At 45.9% G+C, this 19,179-nt stretch overlaps 2 protein-coding genes across 4 annotated transcripts in view; one reads left to right on the top strand and one right to left on the bottom strand.

Moving 5' to 3' along the window:
• PDE6C (phosphodiesterase 6C) overlaps positions 1-19,179 on the top strand; it is an 89,910-nt gene that overhangs the window by 22,799 nt on the left and 47,932 nt on the right. Inside the window, exons 1-2 of one of the 3 annotated variants that reach the window (XM_070609405.1) lie at positions 17,324-18,141; positions 18,243-18,720. In XM_070609405.1, the coding sequence (XP_070465506.1) occupies positions 18,262-18,720 (459 nt within the window). In that variant the 5' untranslated portion in view covers positions 17,324-18,141; positions 18,243-18,261. Of the gene's footprint in view, positions 1-17,323; positions 18,142-18,234; positions 18,721-19,179 lie in introns of those variants that run through there. The other 2 variants (XM_070609402.1, XM_008520675.2) reach the window with 2 other exon arrangements.
• RBP4 (retinol binding protein 4) lies at positions 1,436-12,091 on the bottom strand. Its single transcript, XM_070609409.1, has 6 exons — positions 9,886-12,091; positions 9,671-9,798; positions 9,418-9,554; positions 9,164-9,270; positions 3,206-3,418; positions 1,436-1,732 (listed from the first exon to the last, which is right to left on the bottom strand). The coding sequence occupies exons 1-6, from the start codon at positions 10,439-10,441 to the stop codon at positions 1,695-1,697; spliced, it is 1,179 nt and encodes a 392-aa protein (XP_070465510.1). The 5' UTR covers positions 10,442-12,091; the 3' UTR covers positions 1,436-1,694.

The following is a 19,179-nucleotide window of genomic DNA, read 5'->3' as shown; positions in this document are numbered from 1 at the left end:
ACTCAGGGACATGCCATCACTTGGAGGTTGGTCCAATGACAGGAACATGCAGGAGCTCAGGGCCTGGCACGTCGTAGGTACTCAACAAATCTCTGTTGCCAAGTAAATAAACACCAGTAGTTGCCATCACTCACGGAGTTTCTTGAGTAGCTTCTGAAGTAATATTTATGGTGATCACAAGCTCGAGCAAGAGGACAGAGATCTTTTGTCCATCTTTAGTTAATCGATTCAGTAAATTAAAGCTGTTTTGTGAAGTGACGCGTGGCTATCTCATGGGTCTCTGGGGTTGTCATATGAAGCTGAAGAGCCGGGCCCTGACAGCCTGCTGTTCCATGTGATGACAGGCAGAGCTTTCCCACGCACGGTCACCCGTCTCCTCCCTCCTTGGTGGAAGAACAAAGCACACGGGGTGGGGACCCAGGAGCCTCTCATGGGCCCTTGATATGCCAGCATCCAGACAGAGATCTCCTCACACACGGGAGAGCAGTGCCCTTCCCCACCTCCCAACACACTTCACAGCCATGAGCCTGGCATCCCGGTGTCTGCACAGCTCCTAGTGCTCTAATCGAATCCCCACTGCAGCCCATCAGGCAAGTGCCGTCTCCCCATATTCCACAAGAGAAGAGTGAGGCTCAGAGAAGCCATGTAACCAGCCCCACATCACACAGCTAATATATATCTGAGCTGGATTTTGACTTAAAACTAAGACTCTGTGGTACCAAAGACAGATTCTTTTTCAAGAAGAGAAACTGAGGTTCCTGGGAACCCCTGGGAAACTGAGGCAAACAGCTTTGCTTGTGGTTATATACTAATGCTCACAAGTGCTGCTAATGGTGTGGGACACTGATCTGCCCCAGTCCCAGCTACTTCCACCTCCACCTACCCCCGTTCCTGCACACTCCAGGTAGGGGGCACCCTGACCTTCCTCCAGACCTGGCTTCCTCTCAAGGGAAAGGGCCTCCTCTCCCTCAACATTTTGGCACATCTGAAACAAGTAGTGAATAAGTGGTAGCAACCATGTAGGCCTGGGGGGTGTTTCTTAGAGCTCATCCAGACCCATACCTCTCAGCCCCTCGAACCCAGCGGTGGGTGAGCCTGCCATCCTGCCCACCTCATGGGCCCAGGGCTGACCGAGGCCTTGGGCTTGCTGGCCTGGCCTAGCCTACACTCACCTCCTCTTTTCGCCTTGGTGCCTTCGCCAGTCTGGTAGTTAAGGTCTTCCTGGGTTAATGAGGAAACCCCTTTTTCAGGAAGTTGGGAGAAGCCACAGTCATTAATAACGGAGATTAGGCACCAGAATTGGCCAAAGATCATAAAGAGCCAGGAGGGAGGGAAGAACGTCTCCTGGCATATGAACATACACCCTACCCAACCACCTTCGGGACTTCTCACTTTGACACACATGGGAACACAACTAAGAACCCAAACCATAGGAAACGGGTGACTACATTTTAATAAATCAAAGTCTGGAACCCTAAGCCTCAAAAGGTCCCTTAGAAAACTCCAGTAAAGACATACATCCGAGGGCAAATAGATTCACTTATTCCCACATACATTTTTATGTGACTGAAGGTTTTATGTTTACCTAGGGAAGGGGAGAAGAGAGGGCCAAACTAAACTAAGATAAATAGAGTTGAAGGCTGAGTAAGAGTTAGTGGGAAGTTTTCAAATGAAACTTGACATCCTCGATGTTGCTACAAAAGGTTTCTGTCTGATTTACCATCACAATAACCTGAAAGATAGAAAACGAAGCCATTAATGACAGAATGATGGACCCAGTGTTTGATGTAGATAATGAATATCAGGCTACGCTTGGCTTTATTCAAATACTTTTTGTAAGGTTATATCTGGATGTGGCTGTAATTCATAAACATCCCCACGGCTGTTTTTAAAACTCTTTGAATTTCTCTGGGGAAAATGGGGGCTGAGTGAATAGGACCTGCTGTATGAAGTAGTGTTCTTTTTATTTGTCTTAAATTTGCCCCACTGCATTTCAAAGGGTTGGGGGCACAACCTCCTATTTCAGGAAGTGGAGGCCAAGTCATCCTGATCTCAGCCACTCTGTTACTGGTCTTACAGAGTGGTCACCAGGTCCTGTATCATATATCACCAGGTGGTGCCACAAGAGGTTTCAGAGTCACAAAAAAACCTGGGCTTGTGTCCAATTCAGCTACCTATTGAAGATCTTGGGCAATTTTCATAATCTTTCTTAGCCTCCATTTCCTCATCTGTAGAAAGTGGATAATCAGAGCATTTACTTCGTAAGGTGTCTCTGAGGATTAAGTGAGATGAAGTGGGAAAAGGGCTTGGCCTGGAGTCTGGCCAAGGTGAAATCCTTTACCAGCCCTTCATGTAGGCTGCCCCAGGGTAAAACAGCAAAACCTTTCTGATTTATGCTTTTGGTCGGGGTTCATATCCATTTGGTGTAGTGCAGGTCAGCCAGTTAGATGACCGATAGACAAGTTCAGTTTTGTCCCTTTTTTCCTACATTTTAGCATTACCCTATTTGGATTCTGAAACCCAGTTTCCCATGAGTGAGTGAGTATCAATTCAAAATAGACTGCCTACTTTCTTCCAGACTGTTCTTGGTTTTTAAATCAAGATCAGACAAGGGTAATACCTATAAAAAGATCCAACAGTTGTTCCAAGGGATCTCAAAAAGCATAAGTGAGGAAAACCAGCTAGTCAATTTAATGGTTATTTGGTTCCCTATTAGAAAAAGAGCATTTATTGAAATCATTCTCTTTTGAATTTGCTACAGTGATGTCGCTCTTTAAGTTTTACACCAGTGGCCATGTTTGCTGCCCAGCTCTTCACTGGGACCACTCAATCCCCAAACAATATTAAGTCAGTTAAAATGTTTTTTTGGGCAGTGTAGCCAGGGGCAAAATCATGTGAACACAGACTGGGCCTAAGGGAGTATAAAAAAAGGAGGAGAGTGTCCCCTGCAGTTTTATTTAATTAAAAGAGCCAGGGTTTTGGAAAAAGGCCTCTGCCCGCTCCATCTGCATCAGCGTTGTGGTAAGGCCAGTGGAAGATGTGGTCAAGAAGGACCACCAAGACTTGGGCTCCAAGGGGACTCCTAAGACTCCCTATTTTCTCCTACATGCAGACGAAATGTGTCTCACTGGCATGCGGGCCCAAACTCTCTAGCCAATGACCCCTCAGGGAGAGCCAGGGGTGCCCTGCCCCGGCCTCCACTTACCGTTGTGAGAGATCAGCCTGTACTGCCTGGCCAGGCACAGCTCCTCCTGCCTCCGCCTCACGATTCTCTGCACTTCTGGGGGAAAGCCGTTCGGGTCGCGGGCAAACACGAAGGAGTAGCTGTCAGCACAGGTGCCATCGAGGTTTAGGAGGCGGCAGGAGTACTGCACGGCATAGGTGTCATAGTCCGTGTCGATGATCCAGTGGTCATCGTCTGCAAGCAGAAAGCCAAGAGCCAATGCCGCTCCCGCCGCGGGCTCGGATGTCAGGGAAACTCACCATGAGGCCCGAGAGACCAGTCACTTCCTGAAACTGGTTTCATTTCACTAGGAAGCAGGAGATGACGGGGAATTCTGAGAGCTTTTATAAAATTGGGAAAATGAAAAAGGACCTTTTTCTCCTTTACAGAGAAAAGTCCTGGGGAGGGGGGGACCTCATTCACTTCAATGAGTCTCTCTCACCCTGACAATAAATGTGATAGTATTTTTCCAAAGAACAATGCAGAATGCGGGCCCATCAAAACCACAAGATGGAGCTTTCTACTGTTGTCTTCTCCATTCACCCTCCAACAATATCTCTGCCTTTGTGGCTGTTGTCTGACGGCCACCAACTTATTCCCAACATCAGGATGTATCTTTTGCACTGATCTGTATTAGCTAGTTCCTGGTCATCTCCCTAACCACGTGGCCCTCCTGCCTCTCCAGCCACTGGAGGACGACACTCTGATGATCTGGTTCACGGTTTTTCTGGCTCCATCCTAATTCTGGCCTAGTAACCTGACTCACTTCTGAATGCTGGCAAAAGACAGTAGTTTTTGCCTTGGGGGCACAAGATGCCCACCCTCCAACATCAGACATTCTTTCTCAGAGCTTGTATTCTTGCCCCTGAAGGAGGTAGAGCTGAGCCCTTGAAGAATTTACATTATTCCTGAGGCTGGGATGTAAGCCATGAAGAATAAGTGTAAACAAAGGTGATAAAAATGTCAACAAAGGCAGGATTAGCGGGAAATAACATTAATGAGAACGTAGGTGAGAGATTTGCTATTGACAAACAATGCTCGAGTTTATCCAAATGCCTTATATTTGGTAAAAAGTGCTACATCTCTACTTGATTTAACATTCTCCACCACATATAACCATGACTAGGCCTTTCTGAGCACTTAATTATGTGTCAGTTACTGTGTGGGCACTTTCCAGGTTTTCTCAATTATTCCTCAGGTCAACCCAAAAGTGCACACTATCATCCCTATTTTATAGATGAGGAAACTGAGGCACAGAGAAACTAATTCACCCAGGATCACAAAGAGCAGGACCGAAGTGGGATTCCACCTCAGTCCAGAGCCCAGATGCCTCACCTCTACACCACATAGTCTGCAGGCAATCAGTAAACGGATGGGACAGGGGACAAGAAACAAGAAACAAAAAGCCTTTGTGTCTCCATCTCACACCCAGGGCATGGGCAAGTATTGCGCTCTGCTCTAAGCCGTGCTCCACGCTGGATGAATGTGGAGGAACCTAGCTCCCCCAGCAGGAGAGGGTGAAGGGAGATCTCTAACGCTTGCCCTAAGTCACCTCTGGGTACACCTCTTGGTTCTGAGAACCCCCGGGGCGCTGGCCTAGGAGGGGTTCAGCCCACACTCAAGGCCTGCAGGAGAGCTGCAGAGGAGTGGGTGCTGGTGCCCCCTCTTCGGCTCGCTCCAGGCCCACCAGGGGGAAGAATGAGCCGTCCCTGCACCTCCCAGGCTTTCCCACAGGGAGAATGTTAGAGGCCAGGGGTAGGGTACCCAGACATGTGACAGCTCAGAAGGGGCCATGCAGTTAGTCAGCAGATGGACCAGGAACAGAAGCCGTGGGGCCACCTGCTGGGCTTCACTCGAACCACGCACTTCCCTCACAGGCCTCTGGGCATCGGGGCAATCTTCCTCCTCTCCAAATGAAGTCTTTCTTCCCTAGTTGTGGGGCTTGCTGTGTTGGTCACAGGCCCCCCCCAGCAGCCTGCTTGTCAGGCACAAAAGTGGTCTCCTTTAAAACGTTACCCAGATTCATGATTGAGGTAGCTATTAGCTCAGCAAATCTGCAGCTTATTATTTATTTTTTTTTCCAGAATTGTCGCCAGAATGTGAATTCTAACATAGGAACTAAGTAACTTTCAATGCTTGGTTTTAGGAAAATTGACTACCGTTCTTGATTTTAAAAGAAGGCCTAAGTTGGTTTGGTTTATCTCCAGGCTTTTTTTGGCCAAAGATTCAGACAAAGAATTTAAATCATAACAATCTTTACCAGACTCTCCCTCCTAAGACAAGAGATGAACTGCCCGGGGGCTGCTCGAAAGAACGAGCTCGGCCCTCCAACCTCCTCACTCCCAGCAGCTGAGTAGGGGGGCCGCTGGAGAGCCAGACACCCCCAGACATTTCTGGGCAGCAGCTATCTGCACATAGTACAGCTATGGAGAGAGAGCGATCAAGGCAGCGGGCGTATGGCCAGGAGCCCTGACCCCCCACTACCATCCCAGGAAGTGGGGTTACACTGCAGCTGTGTCTACACTGTACCCACACAGAAGGGTTCAGAGGTTTTGATTGCCAGTCCAAAAGCCAAATAAAACGCCTGGTAGAGGGAGCTGTCTCTGGTGACTTGGTTCCCTTGAAGATCTGTCATCCACTGCAGTGGGCCTGGAAGGTGTCACTTCAGCTGCCTACACCTGTGTCCTCCAATCATCTAAAGCGACAGAACCAGGTGAGAAGCACCCTGCAGTTCTCAGGTCTAACTGTCCAGCTGATCTGGATGGTGCGTGTGATGCTATTCCTGGCTAATTGCCCCCCAAAATCCAACAGGCCCCGGCAAAGTGAGTGGAGTCCGAGCCTTGAAACCCAAGCAAGCTGAAAGAACTCTTTGGACTGAATTATCTAGAGAGGTGTTCTCAAGCTTCATTGTGCAGAAGGAGCATACCCAAGGAGCATACTAAAAATGCAGACTCTGGGGCCCCACCTCAAGAGACTCTGATTCAATAAGTCTGGGTTTGGGCCCACAAATCTGCATTTTTAACAAGCGCCTCGGATGATCTAGACGTAGGTGGTCCAAGGACCTTGACTTAGAGGACCTCACGTGGACAATCAGGCCTGCATCGTTTTTGAAAGGGCTCCTTTAACAGCAGAGTGAGAGACTCTATCTGGAAGGTGGACAAAGGAGATTCTTTGTCCAGGTCTTTCTGGAAGAGCCCAAAGCAACGATGCTCATAGCTAGTCTTGGTTGAGCGCTTATTATGCATCAAGCTTTCTTCGTGCATTACTTTAATTAGTCCTCCCAACAATCTTATGAAATAGGGACTATTCTTTATCCCCATTTCACAGCTAGGAAAACAGAAGTTCAGAGAGACTAATCAATGGTGGAGCCTGTAAGCAACCAAGATCTGTTGATGGCGGCGTCCTTCACCCCTGAGACATCCTGCTTGCTGCTGGTGGGACTAGGGCAGAAGGAGGCTGGGACAGAGCATGCCCAAGGCTGGGGCCATGTCAGAGTCTAACACTGAAATTTGATATTCAACTGTAGAAAATTATTCCTTTAATTTTAAAATAATTTGACAACAAATTTAATGAGCATTTGTTCCTGAGCTGTTTTCTCCGCACAAGTGTGCCTCGTTTTAAACATATCTGTGTGGTGAAATGCAGTATATGATGAAGGGGAGAGATCAAGAACGCAGGCTACTCTTGGAGGCCTTCGCATCCTCCTGACCAAGCCAGTGTATAATGCTAGACCAACGTCAAGGAAGGAAGAAATCGGCACAGAGGAATGAAAGAGGCTTTGTAAAAAACCCTCAAAATCAGGTAAAAGACAGGAAGGTAGAAGCATTAAATCATACAGTTTGTGGGGTACCTGGAAAACAGAGAGACCGTTCCTGCCCTTTGACATCCGCTGGGAAAGGGGTGTCACTAAGTGCCACTAATTAGCTGCATGCCCCTAGGCTAGTCACTTGTCTAGTGTGGGCCTCAGTTTCTTCACTTGTAAAACGAGAGACTTGAACCTAATGGTCTTTGCGGGCCCTCCCATCCCGGACCCAGAATATAAAGGTATTATTTCATGATAGAGGAGATAATAAGCAGCAATAATATCACACACTTACAGAGAACTCCGGTCTCAGAAACTGTTCTAAGTGCTTTCGGCATATTAACTCATTGCATCCTCATCACACAACTCCGTGAGGTAGGTGCTATGATCACCTTCTTTTGCAGATGAGGAAACTGAGGCACAGAGAGGCTAAGGAACACACCCAAGGTCCCACAGGTAGTGGGTTGAGTTAGGATTTGAACTCAGGCAGTCTAACTTTAACCCTGCATGCTTAACCACTACACAGCACTGCTTCTTTTCTGAAAGGCATCTAAGAAGGAATTTATCCTAGGCCTTCCATAGAGTAGTTATCTCTTTTAGTATCAATAGCAATCACTTTCAAGATTTCAATAGGGTTTTTTTTCCAAATGAAATCCTAGATAGAATCTCAACGTACAAGCAGTAAAAGCAGAACTAAGCTAGTTTGGCAGGGGCAGGCAGAGGCAAGAGGCAAAGCCTGCTTCCTCACTGGGTCCTCTCCCACCCTCCCCAATGCAGTACCGACAGAATCCTAGCCCTAAAGGAGTGCGTCTCAAAATGCTATGGAGTACTGCGTGTTTACATTTTCTAAAAATTAGTAATTTTGTACCTCCTGGTATTGATTTTTGTAATCCATTATCAGAAAAGCATATCTTTTATGCTAAATGATCCACGTTAGGAAGAGTTGCTACATTATTTGAAATAATTTTTATTACTTCTAAGGAGAAAAGTTTTTGCCCCTTGTTGAACAGCGAGTCCATCTGTACAGTGTAAATCAATACTGAAGACGCAATTTGATAAAAAATGCAATTTCATCTAACACAACTTTAGAGAAGTCCAGGAGTATGTGCCAAGTGTCGACGGGCTGCATAAAGGACACTTCCGCCCTGGATCACTGAGCTAAGAGAGTCCCCTGAAGAGCTCCCTGGGGTCTCTCTCACAGGAGAGCTCAAACAATGCTTTGTAAAAGTTGCCCTGTATTAGGAGTCCCTGCTGTTCAGGGCCACTGAATCCTGGCCTGGGAGTTGGAACCCCTGGCTTCTAACACTGGCTCTCACAGACTCATCACATGACCTTGGGCAAAGCACTTCTCTTGGCCTCAGTTTATTCGTCTGTATTTTGAACCCCCTTTGTAAGGCTAGCTCGCCATCTCTAAGATCCCATGATATTTACCCCCTGGCCTGCATTATTCTCTAGGTACCAAGTAGACTCCAGATTTGAAACTTAGGAGAAATGGGAAAAAAAGCAGAAAGAGCATGTAGATATGTGTTCTCATCATCAAGCCAATTTTTAGGATACTCTTCCGAGAGTCCTCAACACCCTGTCCCCCATCTGAGCTTCAGTGCTTGGGAGAAGGGGAAGAGGTCACTGCCACCCAGAACACTGTGCCTGGCTCAGAATCTCAGCCTTGGCAGGCAGGGCACCCGAGAGGGAGCCAGCTCTATGCACAATACCCGCTACATCCTCGGATGAGGGTCTCCCAGCCTCTGCTGGGGCCCCAAGTAGTGACGCTGTTGCACGGATTGAAGATACGGAAGAAATGCAAACCAGGTTGAGTGGTCATGTGGGCGGTCTTGGGGAGATGGGAGGTCTAAGCATGGAGTGGCTGACGGGAAAATGGCAGAAAGAGGTCACCTGACAAGCCCAAAGGTCCTTTTGAGCTTGGGCCAGGTTTATTGAGCTGCGGGGGGTGTGGGGGGTTGGGGAGTGGCGGGGAGGGGCACAGCTACTCCCAATCTCATCCCCCTAATCTCAGGCCCTGCTGAGGTTTCCTGCCATTTACAGACCATTCTTCCCGAGGGTGCCATTGGAGAAGAAACGCAGCGATTTGGCCAGGTAGGTCCCCGTCCCCAAACAGTCCTACTGAGCTGACTACTCACTTCCTTTCTGGAGAAAGGACGCTACGCCCCAGTACTTCATCTTGAACTTGGCAGGGTCCTCCGTGTCTGTGAAGGTGCCCACCATGTCTGCGCACACGTCCCAGTTACTGCAAAAGCCAACGGGATCCTGAGCCAGGCCGGACAAAGGGTTTCCTCCCTCCATCCCAACCCAGGTGCTCCGTTCCCTCCCCAGTCAGGGTTTGGCACCTAGCCCAGGGGACACCGCAGCACAAAGCCGCCCAGAGGCCACTGACTTCAAAAGACGAACTCGGCCCTTGGCCGTGGCGCTCATCTGGCCATACTCGTCCACGGAGAACTCAGCGACGATATTGTCCTGCAGGAAGAGGCCCTCGGGGTCCTTCTTGGCCATGGCGTACCAGGTCCCGGAGAACTGCGAAAAAGATGAGAGCGGGGCTTGGTGTCTGGAAGCGCACGGCCGCCGCCGGGAAGTGGGGACGCGGGGGACCGGGGACCCGGGCCACGGGGGCCACCTGGGCCGATACCTACGCGAGCCTTGTCGAAGTTCTCCTTGACTCGGAAGCTGCTCACCCGGCAGTCGCGCTCTGCGCGGGCGCTACCCAGCGCCGCCAGCACCACGAGCGCCCACACCCACTCCATCTTGCCCAGGATTCGCCCTGCGGGAGACGCGGCGATGAGCGCCGGCAGCGGGACCCCCCGGCCCCCAGTGCCCGCCCGCGCGCCCCCCCCGCGCCGCCGCTCACCGTCGGGAGCTCGCGCAGCCTGGCCGCGGCGTCCGGGCGCGCGTGGAGAGAGGCGAGCGCGCCGCGGGGCCGCCGGGCGCTTTATAGCTCCGGCGGGAGGGGGTCGCGCTTTCGCAACCGCGCGGGGTGAAGGACCGAGGGGGAGGCGCCGGGGGCCGGCGGGCCAGCCCTTGCATAACGCGCCCTGACTCACCGCCGCCCGGGTGCAGGGAGGGTCCCTTTGGGCGACAGCCTCACCTCCAGTGCCGTCTGGGGCTGGTGGAGCTGCCGCGCGGGGTGGCCTCGGCGGAGCCCAAACTCTCCAGCGGCGACGAACCGCGGGAACAAGTCCTGGCCTAGTCAGCCAGCCGCTGTGCCAGCGGCCGCCAGCTGCGGCCTGGGGTGGCCACGGGGCCCAGTTGCTCTGGCTGGAGGCTCCAGTCGGCCTGGCGGGAAGACCTCCGATGCTGCCTTGTGCGCTAGTGCCCGCGCCCCGGCCGTGCCAGATTGGACCCTTCGCCCTCTGAGGGCCAATTGTGCAGGGGTTTGGGAATATTTCGGCCAAGTAGTTTTTCATTTTATAAAGGATGTATTTTACTCTCTTTCAGGAGAGTTGTGGTGCCTTCTGGGTCAATATTTGTTCTTTAGTTTCAACATCTTTAGAAGCATTAAAACCCTCTCTGTTAAATATTCTCCAGAAACGCAAGCCTGGTCAGGACAGGAAATATTTTAGCAACCTTGGTGGTCGCCTACTTAACTCTGTGGCACCTCGCTCAAACCGCTTGGAAGCACACCTACCAATTGTTTATGATGCAATTTTATTTCAAAGCCATAGTGGAATTTTGTTTTGTTTTCAAAACAGCTAGGGTGAGTTGGCGAGAGTGGACAAGAAGGGGGAGGGGAGCAAAATTCTATAACGTCAATGGTCAGTTAAGTTAAAATGCTGTGACTGGTTATGTTATTTTGCCCGAGTGATGGCACGATTTACTGACCATAGTTTTCTCTCTCCATTCAGAGTTATAGAGTTCCTCTAATCTGACCAAGTAGTCAGAAGATGCAGCTTTTGACTGAATGAGAATTAGTCTTACGGCAAAGAAGTACCTTCTTTTTGTAAGATTCCTTGTATACAATGTCAGTTGTGTCTCCATGGCCCAAACTGGAAAGAACCAACATGAATTTGGACCATTTTGCTACAGCCAGACTTGAAATAAGAGAGGGCAGAGGAAGTGAAGGGTGGCTGGCAAACAGAGAAAGGAGTTGATTGGTCCGCAGACCAGCTCTTTCAGGGATTGGGGCTACTTCTGAGTCTCAGAGGTGTCTCTGGAGTGCCACTGATGACGCATTTAAGTCCTTACTGCCCAAGAGCTTGGAAAACTCTGTTTCTGACCAACCAGCTAACTAGGAGATCTTCTGCTTAGGCCAGTTTTATCACAGGATACATAATCCCAAACAGCTCAAATAATGTCAGCTCCAGAGCCACTTCTCCAGGGACCATGTGTGTGGCCGTACATCTGGTAGTATCTATGCACCCTAGGTGAGAAAGGACTTTTGAGCATCTCTCTAGCTTGGATCCCGTCTTCGACATTCCAGAGTAGAGGTCCTCCAGCTTCTGCTCCAACACCTCCATTGATGGAGAGCTCCTGGCTGAGCCCAACTGCCTTTGCACAGTTAATACTGCCAGAAGAGCTCTCCTAATACCCCGAGCCATTTCTCCTGGAACATATTTTGGTGGTCCTTGCACACACCGTATGTTGAATAAATGTAGGTCATTTCCGTGCATTTTTATGGGGACTGTTTTTGCAGCAACATGTTTTCATTTATTTGTTAGATGCTTAGAAGTTAGTGTAACTGTTCCTTCTCTTCTCTCTCTCTCTTTTAATGATAAATCATGAACCTTGGTGTCCCAGATACCAGCAAAGAAAAACAATTTATTTTGGCATTCCCTCCTGAATTTCTTCATGATGACAAATACGTGAATACAGGTCAACTGATGTTTTTAACTTCGATGCTTAAAAATTTAGCCTCATAAAATAATTTTTCAAATATGCATACATTATCAACAATTATATATATGTGATATCAGCAGGAAAAACGTTCATAGTGACTACTTCTGTGTGATGGGGTTAGGGACATTTAAAGGCTTTTCAAAAATTTTGCAATCTTTTGTATTTTCCAAATTTTCTTACAGTGAAAATGTATAATCTGAAAATAAAACAAATATTCTCTTTGCAAACATTTTTCTTTTTCTTCCAGAAATAAAATTATGTTTTAAATTATATCTATGGATCGTAGATAATATACACAGAAGTTCATTTCCTTCCCATACTTCATGGAGAGACAGACCATATTTCATTCATCTTGGTATCCATCCCTCCAACTTTTCCATGGGATTTATCAAGAGACTTGCACATAGTAGGTGCTCAATCAATAAATATTCATTTAATTTGTTTTACTGAAATCAGTCACTTTAGGTAAGCTTCATAAAATATTTATTTAAAAAGACCTGGTCAGAGATTACTCTTTCTAAAATATAATTTCTCAGGATTGAGCACTTCTGACAGAGGTGGCTAGCTGTTCTTCCACCAAAAAATTTGCATCCGTCTTCCATAGTGTAGCTTATTGGGAAGAAGCTGCCCTGCCAGAGGACACCTACCCGCCTCCTGCAGCTCTATAAGGCCATGTGCCTAAGTTTTGGTAGATGGGATGTGGACAAAAGTGCTGCGTGTCACTCCCAGACAGAGCTTATAAAAGCTGCCCGTCCAGTTGTCCTTGCTTCCTGTCTTCCCTCATCTGCCTGCTGGTGGAGGCTTCATCAGCCTGGGACCCCACCAGTGATTCACTTGATTTGAATGAGAAATAAACTGCCATTGGATTAAGCTGCTGAGATTGGGGGCTTACCTATAACAGAAGTTAGTATTACCTTAACTAATACAGCAGCAAACAAGTCACTAACTCCTGGGAAACATTGAAGAACGTTTTACCATAATTGAAAGAACAGCTAATGGAAGAAATTTATGTCCCTACCCTCAAAAAGATCAAGCATTTCCAACCAGCTCCATTTTACAAACTGACATTTACATCCACATCCTGACAGAGAGGCCAAGACAAATGAAAAACAAGGAAATTGGGTAGCATTTATCTTCTGACTCCATTTAAAAGATGCCAAAATGATTGGTGGGAAAATGAAAAGATTAGTTATTCAGCCAACATTTTCAGGTAGAAAGAGTCAAACTAATTTTTTCAGTAAGTTTTTTTCAGTGGATATAAACCCATCAGTCAGTTTCATCAATTTAGTTGAAAATAACATGGATCCTACCAACTGAATTATCTCTAAGATACCTGGTCATACTAACCAACTAGGTGTAGGCAGAGACTCTTGTTAGAGCAAATGAGCAAGGTGAAAGGGCCCTTTGAAGTTGGCTGCCAGGATGTGCTTGAAATCCCTGCCTTGAAAGGATGCCTTTTGGTGATGAATAGTGGTAGGAACAGCTAATTTGGCTCAGGTGGAGCTGAAGAGTGGATTCAATATAATGATCCAAAATTCACTGAGTTAATCCAGGATATTATTGTTAGTTTCACATTGGTACTTCAACCTCATAGGCATATTTTTTGACTGTTACATAAGCATTACTTCCTGTAGAAATAGTTAACTGTAGTGGAAAATTTTAGCAATGATGGAATTAAATATTACATGTGTTCGTTAATATAGTATATTACTGAAAAATGTAAACTTGTTAAGTAGAAAGTTTAAGGTAGTTAAATCATTCTTTGGTATATTCGTAGGCTTTTAAAAAGAATTTCCTGGAATTTTCATTTAACTCTTGTATTGTTGTTTAACATTTTGTATGTCTAGATTTTGAATTCCTTAAAGGAAAGGTCTTTGTATATTTCTCTGTAGCAGTTAGTAAGATGTCTTGTACAACTTATAGGTGCACTGTTTAATTTCATCCTACTTAAACCGGTAGTTTTGGGGTAGGTCACTATTATTTACTAGCTACGTGAACTTGAACAAGTTACCTAATTTCTCTGTGCTTCCATTTCTCACCTGTAAAATACAGATAATAATAATACCTACCTCATAAGGTTGTTGTAAGAATTAAATGAGATACTATGTGTAAGGGTCTTAGAAGAGTTGCTGGTACAGATTATATATTATAATGTCAACTATTTTTTGGATGAATTTTTTATTATCATTACCTTGGGGCTTATATTTCTAAAAACATTCTGTGTAAATAGAATGGAGTTTTCGCATCGATTTAGTTGTTGTTTCAGAGATGTTTTATCTAAATAAATGATTGTCAATGTCTGTAAAATCTAAGATATTGACCTTTTTCCTCATTCTGTTTACCAGTTGATGCTCTATTAAAAAAAAAATCTCTGCTTTAAATGAACTGGAAATGCTGACATAAAAATTAAGCAGTGAAGTTTAACAAAGTCAACAATTATTTTATAGTGTGAAAAAATCATTCTAAGTGGTCTGTTTGGTAATTTTTAAAAAATACTACATTTTCTTAAATTTGGGGGTTTTTTAATGATTAGGACTGAACAGCCAATAAGAGACACAAAGGCCTTGTCAGCACAGGCCAAAGACTCTGCAAGGACCCCAAGGAAGAAGAGCCGTGGGGATGATGGCACTCACTCAGGATAGGAGAAAAGGAGAAGGATTTTGTGTGTATGTGCTAAAAGACAGGCTTCCAATATTTCCCTTAAAAAAAGAAACTTTGTCTTTATAAAATGTCGTCCAATACACAAAGCAGTCACTAAGGACCCCTCTTTTCTGCTTGCTTTTCCTAACTGATCAATTGCCTAGTCCTGTCAATTGTTGCCTGGAATTATGTCTTACATTTTCCCCTTTCTTTTTCATTCCCAAGCAACCTCACTCATAGCTTATCAAAATAGCCTTAAAAACTTTGTTTATGAATGAATGAATTTCTTTATTACATAAATTATGTGTATATTCATTGTAGATACTTTAGAAAAATCACGTAAGCAAAAAAGAAGAAAAAATTAATGTGTTGAGTCCCACCCCTTTGAAATAATCACTGTTAACATTTTGGAATATGCACCTCCAGATATGTGTGTGTGCATGTGGAATTGTACTACAATACTATCTTGTAATTTACTGCATATCATAAATATTTGTTCATATTAATAGGAGTATTAATATAATAGGATTATTAATAAATGTACAGCTTCCTATTCTATGGATATAAGGCCATTAATTTACTCAGCCTCCGAGTATTGAATATCTAGGCTACTTCTAATCTTTTTCTTTTATAATCACTCTTTTGATGAACATCCCTGTAACTACATTAATCACATATATTCTTAATTATTTCTGTAAGATAAATTCATAATAGCAGAATCGCAGGGTCAAAGCCTATACACATTTTTAGGTATTTGATAATGAACCAAATGCAAGATAGCTTCTTAATCTGTATCCCAATGTCCAATATTTCTTTTCTCCAATTCATCTCCTAAGTACAACCAGATTAAGTTTGTAGAGAAGAACCCTAATAATGTCATTTCCTACCCCCAAAACTTTCCAGGGTTCAAAATGCTCAGTCTAGCCTTTGAGGCCCCTGTAATCAGGGCCCACCCCAACTTTGCAGATTCATCTTTCACTGTTTCCCCTGTTACTCTACACTCCATGCTATTGCTTCTGCTGATACCACCACCCGGAACACACTCGATTTACCCTATCTCCACCCGCTGTAGATATTATCCTGTATCCATATCCCATTTCTATACCATGCGTACTCTCATAGTCCTATGAATGTACCACACTTCTGGGATTAATCATATTCTGTTCTATGTTTCATAGCTTTTTATATTCTAGTCTTATCTCCCTTACTACACCACAAGTGCTTGCAAAGCTGGGACCAAGGCTTTGAATAATTGTCCTCTGCCTCCCCCGCAGTAGAAGTGTAACAGTCAGGATTGACTTGGTTATGCTGCAGAACAAACAACCCTCATATCTCAAAGGCTAAAAACAAAAGAGGTTTATTTCTCACTCATGATGCATGTCCATGTCAGGTGTGCAGGGGGCCCTGTTCCATGACATCCTCACTCTGGGATTGAGGAGGCCCCTCCATCTGGAACTGATGTGGCTGTAGGGAGAAGGGAGAGCTGGAGGGTCTCACACTGGCAAGTAATTGTTCCTACCTGGAAGGGACATTTATGCTCACAACCCATAGGCCAAAATTAGTCATGTGGCCCTACCAAGGCAGGAGGGCAGAGAGTATAATCTTCCTACATAACTAGGAGGAGAGGAGAATCAGATAAGGGGGAATATGAAGTCTCTGCCACAGGAGCTGGTATGGTGTCTGCTTATAATGGACAATCAATAGATGTGTTCAAAAAATGAGCAAATGAGTGAATCCAGAAGTAGTTATAAAAACAAAAGAATGCTGACTATAATAGCGTATGTTTCATCTTTAAATTAATTTGCATTTCTATGAGTAGAGGAATATTAACATATATGGGTTTTTTGGTTTTTCCTCTTAAGTATAAATCTGCATATGAAATACAGAGATGTGTTTTTCTCTCTGTTTAAAGAGGGAAGGATGGAATCGGGGAACTGTGAGCACACCACACACTCTTGAGAGAAGTAGGAACTGCACCGTAGCTGCACAAAATAACTAGATAGAAAGAGTGTCCACAACAGTGTTAGAAGAAGATGACAGTCCCATAGGAGGGACCATCAGGTGACTCAACTCCTTTGTCTCAGGAGATAAACCTCTGCATTATTCTAATTGTAATGAGATGCAAATAGGATGTTATGAAGTAAATAGTAATCTGAAGAGGACCTTCTGGAGACCAGACGCGGGTGTGACAGAGGGAGGCGCAAGAAAAGGCATGTGCTTAACAAGGCTCTCTGAGGTAGTGAGCGGCCTCAACCACAAGACGTGACAGCTCCGCAAATGCCAGTTTGAGTTCTGTCCCCCTGGGAAGACCAGGTTCTGACCAAGAATCTCTCATTTCATGACCGGGAACCAGCAACCTCAACGGATCTCTTCTTCTTTTTTGTCTGATAGGACTCTTATCACTCCAGTGAGGTAAACGTTAAGTCTAGAGAAGTAAACGACACCCATCGGGTTGCTATTTTTGAAGTGGACTTAAACATGGGTATAACAATAACTTTTAGAGTCACTGTAACGTGTGTTTTCATTCAAGAGGATCTGTTATATAATGTTTGTAGCTTTATTGAAATGCTTAAAAGACCTTGACTAAGTTTGAAATTAGCATTTAAATATTCAAGGAAATTGGTTCATGAAGTGGGTAGTTTGACTTATTAGTTGCATAATAGTGTTTAAATATTTGGGAAAATGTGCTTAATCGATGTAAAAGCTTCATAAACTGAACATTAAACAAAACTAAGTAGTGGTAAGTGTTCTTTCCACTCCAGAAGCCCCTGAGACGTTAAAGATCCTAGCAACAGACAAAACAGGTTTTATCCAGTAGATTTAACAGACTGTACCTTGGAACAAAACTGCATGAGGTCTGGCTATTACTATTGAAAACAAAATCCAAACTAATATTCCCAGCAGGAAAACCCAGTTAGCAGCTGCATGGGTTGCCTTTTACGATCATGTTTTTTGACAAGGATTATTGTTGAAATTGGGGCTTGATTAGGCTTGGCCCACAGGCAAATGTTGTGCTATGTTCGCCTCTCCAGAATAAGCCCAAGGTTTGTTCCTTTAAAACACTTCTAAGGTCAAGCTTTTAAATGAGGGGAATTGAGAGGTGAGGGCTTTAGAGAAAGAGTAGTCCAAGTAAGCTGGAAGATCATAAGACTTTTAAGAAAATGAAAGATTAATATTCCATTTTATGTTGCATTGATGCTAAAAAGCTTCCGTTTTCCCCAAAGGTTGATTAAAGTTGCCATATAAACAAACACACTTCCGAGGTCTAAATAGTTTCATTACAGAAAGCTATCATGAAAGAACAAGTCAAATTGTCAATCTATGCTGATGTAATATAATTAATGGATATGTCCACGATACTTCTTGCGGTGGAGAGCAGCCAACGTTCAATTATTTTTCTGAAATAGTTACTTCGACTTGCCACTTGGCTGACTGAGCTAAGATGCTCTAAGGATTCTCTAGGGACTTACGAGCTAATAATGCTTAGGGATTTCGTGACCTGAAGAACTCGTTAATCCTGTGCTTCCAGAATCTCATTCTAAGCCAGGACCTTCTGTCACATCCCAAGTTACAGGCAGTTTGAAAGCTCTGCTAAGCAACCATTCCGCTGGGCCTTTGGGGATCCCACGAGGTACTACTTAGGGGTTCTTCAGTAACTTTGACCAGGATGTATTTCCTTCTTGGCACTATGCCCCGGGTAGTACTCTGAGGGTCTTTCTTTCTGAACAACAGCATCAAGGCAAGCCACGCCATGGGTGACATCAGCCAAGAGGCCGTGGAGAAGTATCTCGAGGACAACCCTCAGTTTGCCAAGGAGTACTTCGACAAGAAGCTGCGGGTGGCGGCGCCAGGAGAAACCTCTGAGCACAGCGGGGCCTTCCCGGGGCTGACAGCGGCGGAGGAGGCGGCCCTCTGCGCGGAGCTGCTGCTGCTGGTGCAGGAGGAGACGGGCAGCGCCGAGCTGACGGCGCACAGGGCCCTGCAACGGCTGGCGCAGCTGCTGGGGGCCGACCGCTGCAGCATGTTCATATGCCGGGCCCGCAACGGCACCCCCGAGGTGGCCTCCAAGCTACTCGATGTCACCGCGACCTCCAAGTTTGAGGACAACCTGGTGGTCCCTGACAGAGAAGCTGTGTTTCCATTGGACATCGGGATAGTGGGTTGGGCGGCTCACACGAAGAAAGCCCTTAATGTCCCAGATGTGAAAAAGGTAGGTGACCTGAAGACAGTGGGGTGGAGATGAGGTGATGGCCGGTGGGGGAAGAACAATGGGAAAGAGAACTGGGTTCAGGGGGCCATGCTTGTGGCTTTGATTGGCCCTAACCTGGGGAGTGGGGGCAGGAGGGAAGAGGAGCATCCAGGCAGGGAGCCGCCAGATTTAGCAAATAAAAATACAACATGACCTGTTCAATTTGAATTTCAGATCAACAATGAATAACTTTGTAGGGTAAGTATGTCCCAGGTAGCGTTTGGTGTTTTATTGGGCAACCTCCCTGGGCCTGGTACCTTCCACACCTGCTCTCTTAGAGCTCCATGCTCTGGGCACTATCCTTCTGAACAACACCGCAAAGCAGGCTGCCAGCTGCGGAGATCAGCCAACAGGCCAGATGCCAAGACTCTTGAACTGCTCCCCACGCCTCTCACTCCCAACCCTTTGAAGACACTCATT

This window comes from Equus przewalskii, chromosome 1 (assembly GCF_037783145.1).
Source record: "Equus przewalskii isolate Varuska chromosome 1, EquPr2, whole genome shotgun sequence".
NCBI lineage: Eukaryota > Metazoa > Chordata > Mammalia > Perissodactyla > Equidae > Equus > Equus przewalskii.
Note: the sequence above shows the minus strand (reverse complement) of the source record. Positions and strands in the feature narration are given on the sequence as shown.